The 11,115-nt window shown below is 40.7% G+C and overlaps 1 protein-coding gene across 1 annotated transcript; it reads left to right on the top strand.

The window, feature by feature from the left end:
- The first annotated feature begins 5,120 nt into the window (after positions 1-5,120).
- LOC130565206 (uncharacterized) lies at positions 5,121-8,381 on the top strand. Its single transcript, XM_057351790.1, has 9 exons — positions 5,121-5,333; positions 5,544-5,692; positions 5,779-6,082; positions 6,155-6,240; positions 7,291-7,343; positions 7,745-7,784; positions 7,996-8,069; positions 8,168-8,257; positions 8,345-8,381. The coding sequence occupies exons 1-9, from the start codon at positions 5,204-5,206 to the stop codon at positions 8,379-8,381; spliced, it is 963 nt and encodes a 320-aa protein (XP_057207773.1). The 5' UTR covers positions 5,121-5,203.
- The last annotated feature ends 2,734 nt before the right edge of the window (positions 8,382-11,115 follow it).

Genomic DNA, 11,115 nt, shown 5'->3' with positions numbered 1-11,115 from the left:
TTATGCTACATCAATCCACTGACAAACATGTGCTCAGAGTCCTAAAGAAACAATTATCCTGCCTGAATACCACTAATTTGCAAAAGGAGTGCGATATTGCTTCTGTCAGTTGGCAACAGAGGAATACACCTGCGTCCATTAAAATTGGTGATAGAGGTCATAACACTGAATTGCGTTTACGTGTTTTACAATTACAGCTCCCATTAGATCAAGATTTTTTATTTTAAACCTGGAATGTGATCCAAGCTGCTAGATATTGAGAAGAACATATAACTTCTAACTTGGTCCACACAGTTCTATGAAGTCATAAGGAAGACGCAAGACGGACAGTCTAGTGCACCTAAAGAAAAAACTATTGGCCTTTTGTTATATAAGAGTAGAGGAAAATCATGGTAAAAAGGCAATAGTTCTCAAGCAAATGTTTTAAGATACTTCTGGTTAGGGATTCTTATTGATGGTGCTGTCATGATTCCTAAGACAGAGAGATCTGGAGATGTATGTGGTCTTTTACATTATGTAAGCATATATCTGCATGTATTTTCAGCCCACAAGATCTGCAGATGTTTGTTGACACAGTTGACTTCATTTCATCAACTTCATCGCTTCTTCACTACCTGACACCCTGGACCCGTTGCAGTTTGCATATCATCGTAACCAATCCACAATGCAGTCACACACCTCCATCACACAGCCCTGAACCATCTGGACAACAGAAAAGGGAATTACGTTAAAATGCTGTTCGTCGACAACAGTTCAGCATTTACCACCATAATTCCCTCCATGCTCACCTCCAAGCTGGAAGTACTGGGACTCAGCCCATCGCTTTGTTGCTGGATCTCCAACTTCCTGACAGACAGACCGCAAGCAGTACGGGTGGGCAAACACGTCTCACCGACCCTCACCCTCAGCACTGGAGCCCCCCAAGGTTGCGTTCTGAGCCCCCTGCTGTACTCACTGTACACATATGACTGTGTAGCCACTTCCAACTCAACCACCATTGTCAAGTTTGCTGACGACACGGTTGTGGTGGGCCTGTTCTCCAACAACATCGAGACGGCCTACCTTGAGGAGATCAAAAACTTGCAGACATGGTGCCAGGAAAACAATCTCCTCCTGAACGTTAGCAAGACAAAGGAGATGATAGTGGACTTCAGTACAAAGCAGACGATGAGGAACTACTAACCAATCACGATCAACGGGACCCCAGTGGAGAGAGTAGACAGTTTCCGGTATCTTGGCCTAAAGGACTTCAACAAACAAATCCAGTTTATGTTCTTTATTTATTTTTTGAGACTTAGTAATTAAGGGTCTGGTTGAGTGATGGGTCCTGTAAGTTAGCAAGTACACATATATCAGGGTGCTCAGGGAGTCCAATGGGACTTCTGGAAAAGCAGACTTTCCACTTTGCATCATTTTCCTTCAACATTGAATTAGAGCTGGTTAGTATTCATCAGTGTTTCTAACACATACATTTTGAAACATACAATATTGATGTTTTGACAGCCTCTAAAATGCAAATTTATGTTTGCACAACTTCATTTACACAGCATACCATACCTACACACAAATGAGCAGACGTTCGGAAAGTTAAAGTCCCAGTGAAATTAAAAATAACAATTCTTATTTTCTCATGAAATATTGCAGCGTTTGTAATAGCTTATCAATGTGGGTCATTTTCTTTTTAAAATTCATGTACCCTCATAATCTTCAATTAAAATCTGAAAATGCACGTCCGCCCTGAAATGACTATCCATCTCAAATGAAGTAAATTAGACGCTTGGCCGGAGCATCCGTTAACTCCTCCCCTTCAACTGTCAGTCTGCCGCCAGCTTCTTTTCAAAATGCCCCCACAAATCTACATCAGTTCATGGTTTGATTTGACTAAAACCGCCCAAATGTATACGCAAGTAAGGTGGACGTGCCTGTTAGTACATTTTCTTTGGAACCTGATGTTCCAAATATGGTAAGAGGCGTTACATTTCCGTCACACGCTTGCAGTATTCGACCAATCCCTACGCACTGGTTAATTGGCCAATCATAGCACACCTCGCTTTTCTGAGCGATGAGCTTTGTAAATAATCTGCGCGTTTCAGAGAGGCGGGGCAAAGAGGAGATACAAACATGCACGGTATGCGGAAATAGTTTTTGAACCTTAAATCGTGTATACGCATTGCATTACATCTAAAACAAACGATAATGTTCATTTTAGCCATGTGATATAACCCCTTTAAGCAAATTTTACATTTAATTTTTAATCGATTTGTGTTTATGTTCTCTGTTTATTTAATAAACAATCATATTAGTTGGTGTGTTGTATGTTGTCATGGTTTTGTGTTGAGTTCTTGTAGTTTACCTTTGTTGCTAATTGATGACGTGATGGTGAACATGATAATTAGCATGACATCATCTAGCGTTTTACCAAGCAACGTTTGTTAGCTACTTTTCATTATAAATAGTTGGCAACAATGATTTAGATTATCACTCATGTTTTACAACAAATTATGTTGTGTCAATAACATGTTTTTTGTCATTGTTTCCCTGTTGGATATTTTTCATGTCTTTTGTGCTGTTTATATCTGGCTTATGCTCTTGTTTTAAAGGCACAGTTTTCTCAAAGATTAGATTCAATTTTAGGATTAAAGATGTGGATTTAGAACCTTTGCCTTTGCTTGACCTTTTGGGTTAGCACATTATATTAAAACTCCCTTAAATTCTCTAGTTTATATAATTTGTCAAATAATAATACAGTGTTTAACAGAAAACATGTTTAGATAGAAGACCATAAACAGATTTCATAGATACCACTATATACTGTATATCCCATTAACTTGAAATAAAATGTCTTTGAAAAGTAGCAAAAGAAAATTATGCCATGGTGAAAAGTTTTGAAAACATTTTTTTTAATGTGACCCTTATATAACAAAGAGAATATGTTAGTAGAAATAAAAATAAACCCATGGGATATAAAAGTGTCAATAGAAGAAACACCCCTAACAGGGACCTGAGCCTTCTGTTTAATAACACTGTATATGTTCAAATGTGTTTGCATCCCACACATGCAGTCATTTCACAGCAGAGTGGAGGATTTACTTCATTAAACTGTGGGTGTATTTACCCACAACTCTTCACATTTGTGTGCACAAACAGTTATAAAGGTTATATAGACTGGAAATAATAATCTGAAGAGATGGGCCGGCACAAGCAATAATCTTTTTAACCCCTGAGGTGCTGTTTTCCAAATGTATTGCACATTTCTATACGCCAGAGCATGCTAAAAAATTGGATATTATTGGATATACTGTCATACTATTCAAAGAATTCGAAGGGTTTTCTGAAGAATGATTCAACATAACACTATACCTGCATTTAAGGGTCCACATGCCAGCATTCCAGAAAGCACAGACTTTGGCCTGAGACAAAGTACACTGTAAAAAGTGAACATGGGTGTTTGTTGGACAGCTAAAACTATTTGAGTCTATTTTACTTAGTCTTTTGCGTTCAGAAATGTAACTCAGAATTGTACACTTTTTCTACTTAACCGCACATAAATTCTCGATTACTCAAATTTCTCACTTTCAGCCAACGTAAAATATCCCTTTAAGGACCCACGTTCTGTGACATCATGACACGGCTCTCCTGTTTTTGCCAAGTGATTGATGTCCTTAGGGCAACATCATGTTGACCCTGGGATAACATTTAAATCAACCAATCAGATTTCAGAAATAAATGTACAGTTTATTTTAAGTTTAATCTTCCAACCAGGATTAGGTGCTTCTAGACCATTGTTTTTCACTTATCATTTCCCTCTGATTTTAGGGGTAAGTTATGGTTAGGGTTTGGTGTGGGTTTAGGTTTTATTTATAAAAATGTTGTCCTTAGGTCAACAAAATATGTTGCCCTGAGGACATCAACCTACCGTGGCCGTAAAGTGCCAAACAAAACAACAAATCGTAAAACAAACAACAAATCTAAAAGCAAAAACACAAATCCTGAATCACAATTACAAATCTAAAAACGCAACACCAAATCTGAAAACACATTAACAAACCATAAAGCACAACAACAATTCCGGAAACAAAATGACAAGTCAGAAATCACAACGACAACTCAGAAAACAAAATTACAAGTCAGAAAACACAACGACAAATCGGTCAAAACGGAAAAGGTAGGTATTTTGTGTGACCGGGGTAGTTACTGCTGATTGGACGGAACCCCTGTCAATCAAGACAAACAGGAAGTACAGTTCTGTTGCTAGCGGTACAGAAGAAGAAAGAAGTAGCTAGCGGCAGTGTACATAAATATAGAATGTACTGTCCTTATTGTGGGTTCAAATTTGGTGTTTTGCCAAAGTTTTGCAGCTCATGCGGAAAAAATCTCGAGGTTTTAAAAGAGACGCGACAGGAAACGATTTCGGCCGTGTCAACGGATAATGCAGGTATAATTAAAGCAAGACAGCTTGCAATGTGAAATTTAAGGTTAAAAACGCTGTATTTTTCACATACCGTGCATGTTTGTATCTCCTCTTTGCCCCGCCTCTCTGAAACGCGTGGATTTTTTACAAAGCTCATCGCTCTGAAAAGCGAGGTGTGCTATGATTGGCCAGTTAACCAGTGCGTAGTGATTGGTCGAATACTGCAAGCATGTGACGGAAATGTAACGGCTCTTACCATATTTGGAACATCAGGTTCCAAAGCAATTGTGCTGACAGGTACGCCCACCTTACTTGCGTATACATTTGGGCGGTCTTAGTCAAATCATACCACAAACTGAGGTGGATTTGTGGGGGTGTGGATACACGAGGCGTTTCATACCGTGGCCGTAAAGTGCCAAACAAAACAACAAATCGCAAAACAAACAACAAATCTAAAAGCAAAAACACAAATCCTGAATCACAATTACAAATCTAAAAACGCAACACCAAATCTGAAAACACATTAACAAACCATAAAGCACAACAACAATTCCGGAAACAAAATGACAAGTCAGAAATCACAACGACAACTCGGAAAACAAAATTACAAGTCAGAAAACACAACGACAACTCGGTCAAAACGGAAAAGGTAGGTATTTTGTGTGACCGGGGTAGTTACTGCTGATTGGACGGAACCCCTGTCAATCAAGACAAACAGGAAGTACAGTTCTGTTGCTAGCGGTACAGAAGAAGAAAGAAGAAGTAGCTAGCGGCAGTGTACACAAATATAGAATGTACTGTCCTTATTGTGGGTTCAAATTTGGTGTTTTGCCAAAGTTTTGCAGCTCATGCGGAAAAAATCTCGAGGTTTTAAAAGAGACGCGACAGGAAACGATTTCGGCCGTGTCAACGGATAATGCAGGTATAATTAAAGCAAGACAGCTATAGCTTATCTTAGCTATTGTTTTATAGGCATGGGAAAATGAAGCCTCATGAAGCATTGAGAAATTGTGCTGCTCGCTCTATACCTGACCCGAAACTTCACGTAACATAACTGTTGTATTTATAAGTGGAGCGAGTTGAAAACGTTAGCAGCAGTTAGTGTATGACCAGCGTTGATTTCTCTTTTTAGGTAACGTTAACGTTACAGGCGGCGCAGACTCAACACCTACGCCCACGTTAAACCAGTTTTTAGAATACCGAAAGCTGAAATCTAAGGAAAAGACAAACTTTTCCTTGAGCATGAAGGGAGGAAACAAACACGAGCAGAAGAAAGTACAGGTACAGTATAATTTAGGAAAATCGATGTAGAAGCCATGCATTGTGAATAGCCCATTAACTAAAGTGATTTTTTTGTATTCTTGCAGATTAATGTAGGCATAATGTGTCTGCAAAATGGTTGCTTGAAACCACAACGAGGGAAAACACTCCCCTTATACACAGACCCACAAGTAACCGCAAATGATGTCCTTAGATTGGCTGAAAAAAAGTTTAAAGACTTTAATAAAGACATGGAGGAAGGACCTTACTTTCTTCTCTACCCAGATGGGTCTGTAGTTGTTAATGTTCCTGGAACACAGAAGCCCTTTACACTGAAAGACTACAAATCAGAAATCGGAAAGACATATCAACGGATAAATTTGTTTATTTGCAGAAAGAGTAACTTTGAAGGTTAGTTTGCCAGAATTTATGTATTGTGTATTCATATAAACCAAGTCACTTAACATGTTGTTCTGTGTCTAGCAGAACAGATTCTCAGTTCAGACTCTGACACAGAAGTTGTCATTAGAACAAGGAATTCTGATGAATCTAACCTGGCCGACACACTGGTAAGGTTATTACGATCAATTCTTGAATGTGACTTTCCCTTCATTCTTTCAATTTTATATTCAGTACTGTGCAAAAGTCTCAGGCAGTTTCAAAAATAGATTTGCCCAAAAAATATTTTTAAGCCAGTTGTTTATATTTTTTGCTGTAGTGTGTCAGTAGAAAATATCAGTTTCCAAACATTCCTAATAGTAGACTCAATGATGGTTAGACCAGATCTCCTTGTGGAGCATACTGGTTGTTGTCAAACTCCCTGTGCATACAAAAATCTCATTATAATGTAATTATTACTACAAATAATGGCAAAAGGAATGTTTGGAAATTATATTTCCTGACTAGGGTTGGGAATCGTTTCAATTTTATCGATTCCAATTCTGATTCTGCTTATCAATTTCGATTCTTATCGATTCCACAGTTGAAGTAAAACATTTAGATATCAACCTGTATGGTCATTTAGCCTGCTTATTGACTTGTTTGCAAAATATATTTATGAGCAGTGTTTTGTGTATATTTACACATAGAAACACACCTTTTCTGATTTATTACAATTTGAATTATCATAGTACTATCAACTACATCATGGTTAAACTGCAGTTACTATAATGCAACTATGGTAATTTGTGATTCCTGTGCTTTAATGCAAATTCTATAGCTAAACTATGCTTACTATAGTAAAAAATATCGATAATTTTCATAAGGGCTTTTATTGAGATATCAGCAGATCATGCAACGCATGTACTTTTCTGAAAATATGCACACAGGAATTGATAAGAGGAATTCAAATTTTAATCTCAAGTATCCGATTCCTATTCCTTTCGATTCCGATCCGATTCCTAGCCTTTCGATTCCGATTCCAAATTGGAATTGATTTTCGATTCCCAACCCTATTCCTGACACACTACAGCAAAATATATAATAAATGGTTTAAAACTATTTTTCGGGGGGTAATACTAACATGTCTAAGACTTTTGCATACTATAGTACTGTATATATGTATAACACACATACATGCACACATATGTATATACAAATTTCTGTTATTTTTCTTTCAGCCAATAACACCTCAGCATTCAAGCACACCAGAAAAGGCAGTCAGTAATAAAATGTAGGTTGATTTTATTCTTGTCATGGTTGATGTTTAGTTTTAAAGCCGAACAAATGGTATATTTGTTGCAAAGCATATCAAAGGGGTCTTTCTAAAAAGCTTAACATGAAAAACACTTAACGTATCTAAACAACAACAAGGGAAAACCACATTTCTTTCAAACCTTAATTTGTAATAAGGTTTTATAATGCCTTATAATGGACTAATTCTATGGGAGAGAAAACGCTTAGTGTGAGATTATTCACTTGATATGTGTTAAGTATGACAGAAATTAGGTTTGAGCCATGTTAAGCTTTTTTTTCCACATTAAGCCTTTTAGAATGTCCCAGTCAGAGGGCTTTAAAACATCTGATTATACTTGTTCATATTTTCTGTCATAATCCTTTTTTTTTGTGGTGTAGTGATTGTGCTGTTAAACCACCGCAAGGCAATGTAACAGAGGTTAGTAGAAACAGGTTTGAACTCGCTAGTCAAACAATGACCTGTTTCTGATCCCTTGATGCTGTTGCCTTTCCTCCTCTTTTAAAATAAGTCACTAATAGAAATTGCTAGCTACATTTCAGTGTTTGAATCTGTATGGCTTTTTTAATGACACTTTTACAGTTCTATATAAAAATACAGCTGTAAAGAAGCCTGATTTCTGTTTTTTAAGATAACACTCTCGGATTCAGAGGACGACTGCCCAAGTACTTCAGACCATGTTGCAAAAGAGAACCAGTGCTACAGGTCTGTTTGGTAGATTTTTTTTTCAGTAAATATATGTACCTTAAGTGTACATTTGAAATGTGTATATTTTTACATTTGTGCATGCTCTCTCTTGGTAGAGAATACATGGAAGTGTATGCACCAGCAACTATTGAAGAGGAGGAGCTTGAAATCTCGGCACATTATTTTGACCTCCCACAACCGCTAGAGTGAGCAACAGATGTAGTATGTTGATTAGAAAATATAATATCTACAAATACTGATTACATTGGTTAAATTCACTGTTTACACTCTAGGGAAGAAAACAGTTTAACNAAGTTACATTTATCATAATTAACATAAAGTGTCACGAAACGGAAGGACAGAACCCAAATGCAGGCAGGTGGCGGGTTAACACAGATCTTTAATGAACAGAACAATTCGAGAAACAAAAATCCCACGAGGGGAAAACAGGTAATGATATAAACAAACACAAAATAAACACCTCCCACGTGGGGGAAAAAACAAAAGGCAACGAGTGACAAAAAGGATAGGACTTACTATACAAAGACACGATGAGGCGCAGACAACAGGGTAACAACCATAGAACAAAATCGCCCAGGACAGAGAACAAAGGGACATTAAGAAGGGAACACTAATGAGGGATAATTACAAAAGGGACGTGACGGGCAGGTGACAGAGATCAAACACAAAGGGCATGATTACGGGAGTCAGGAGGGCGGGGCTGAACGACATGACAGGAGGACACGCAGCGCAAAGAGACAACAATGACTACATGTCTTCCACACATAACAAAACAAGCACAAAAGACATGGCACCGTCACAACTCTGTCCACAGACCAGAAACCTCATGATAGGAAGGACAGAGTTGTGACACTACCCCCGCTCCAAGGGACGACCCATGGCGTCCCAAGGTAGAATCCTCAGCGGGCAAGAACAGAGAAACACAAGGACATACACCATAAACACAACACAGAACAGACTAAGGGTAACATAGAAGAGACCAGGACGGGGTTGGGGTGGGCCAACAAAAACAACAAACATGGGAGGGGGGGTGGGACCAAACAAGAGCCCATAGGGGGCAGTCCAAAAAGGTTGGGGGGAATAGTCCCAATCCCCGGCTGCGCTCGAGGGCGCGGAGTCCTGGGGGACTTAGGATAAGTCCTGGGGGGAACAGGCTTTGACCCTGGGAATTTCCCAGGGACCGGCTGGAAGGCCGGCTGGAAAGGGCTGGGTGCCGGCTGGAAGGCCGGCTGGAAAGGGCTGGGTGCCGGCTGGAAGGCCGACTGGACAGGGCTTGACGCCGGCTGGAAGGCCGGCTGGACAGGGTCCGACGCCGGCTGGAAGGCCGGCAGCTGTACCGGCTGGGGCGCCGGCTGGATCACCGGCTGGGACGCCGGCTGGATCACCGGCTGGGACGCCGGCTGGATCACCTGCTGGGACGCCGGCCGCACCAGACTGGACGCCGGCTGGACCACCGGACTGGACACAGGACTGGACGCCGGCTGGATCACCGGACCGGACGCCGGCCGCACCGGACTGGAGGCCGACTGCACCGGCTGGGGAAAGGCCCGCACTGCCCACCACTGCCTCTTTTTCTTCAGCCGAGCCACCCGCCTGGTGGCCGGCAGAAGGAAGGAGGTGAGGGGTACGGCTGGCTCGGGGTTGGAGGCCTCTGACGAGGAACCCCAGGATTCTCGCCTTCCCCGTTTGCCACCGAGGCTCACTGGTGGTGGAGAGGACGGTGTGGCGACGCCCACAACCCCGATCTTCAAGGGACGGCCCTCAGGGATCGCAACCAGCGGAGATGAGTAGCTGGGTTGAACTGAGACCTTGGACTCTGATCGATCCACGGCATACAGCCATATCGCGTCAAAGTCCAGCGCTCTCAGTGACCTCATCTCCGCACGCGAGAGTGGCTCCCTGAGACCGCCGTTGAAGAGCGTCACCAGCTCCTCCTCTCCGAACACCGTCTCCTCTGCGACTTCGAGGAACCGGCCCGCATAGTCATCTACGTCACCGGTTCCCTGGCGAATGCCGCAGAGGAGACGAGCCTGAACAAAATCGCCCAGGACAGAGAACAAAGGGATGTAAGAAGGGAACACTAACGAGGGATAATTACAAAAGGAACGTGACGGGCAGGTGACAGAGATCAAACACAAAGGGCATGATTACGGGAGTCAGGAGGGCGGGGCTGAACGACATGACAGGAGGACACGCAGCGCAAAGAGACAACAATGGCCACGTGTCTTCCACACATAACAAAACAAGCACAAAAGACATGGCACCGTCACAACTCTGTCCACAGACCAGAAACCTCATGATAGGAAGGACAGAGTTGTGACATAAAGAGAGAAAGAACAACCGATGAAACTGTACCTGTCTATATTAACACAACAAGTGCGCTACTAGTTTTTGTGTTATCTATTGAAATATTGAAATGTCTTACCTGTTCAGAAGAAATAAAGCCATGTCTGCATCCGTTTACAATCCTTTCAGATCACGGAGTTCACGCCACCTTTGAAATGCCTTGCCAATATGAATTCTTGTTTTCGCACGAGTCCGATCACATTCCCTGTTTCTTTGTAAACTGTCATCAGTTCGTTCTTTCTTGTTTTTCACAAATGATGAATCCCCAGATGTCAACACTGCTTGGCGTTTAAAAGTAAAAGTACTAAACGCCGCTATAAATAATACTAAACGTTGTATGAAATCCTACCCATCAGTTGTGAGTACACGCTACAAACCACCTATCACTCGCAGCATCCACACTCGAGCTAGCAGCCGGATCCTCTTCATTCTAGGGCTGGGCGATATGGCAAAAAAGTAAACTCGATAGTTTTTTTCTATATTGATCGATAACAATATTTATTTCGATATATATTTAATTAAAATACTTTAGATTTATATATAGATTTATAGATTATTTTAAATACAGTTTATTAACAAAAGTTAACCTTTAACCAGTTAAAATTAAATTAAATTAATGCACTGTTGCAACACAGAGGATATTAGGCCATAAACAACATGTACCAGTTCATTCAGTCTCATTTTGACTCAGTTGACT

This window comes from Triplophysa rosa, linkage group LG14 (assembly GCF_024868665.1).
Source record: "Triplophysa rosa linkage group LG14, Trosa_1v2, whole genome shotgun sequence".
Taxonomy (NCBI): domain Eukaryota; kingdom Metazoa; phylum Chordata; class Actinopteri; order Cypriniformes; family Nemacheilidae; genus Triplophysa; species Triplophysa rosa.
The sequence above is the reverse complement of the archived record's forward strand: the minus strand, read 5'-3'. Positions and strand labels throughout refer to the sequence as shown.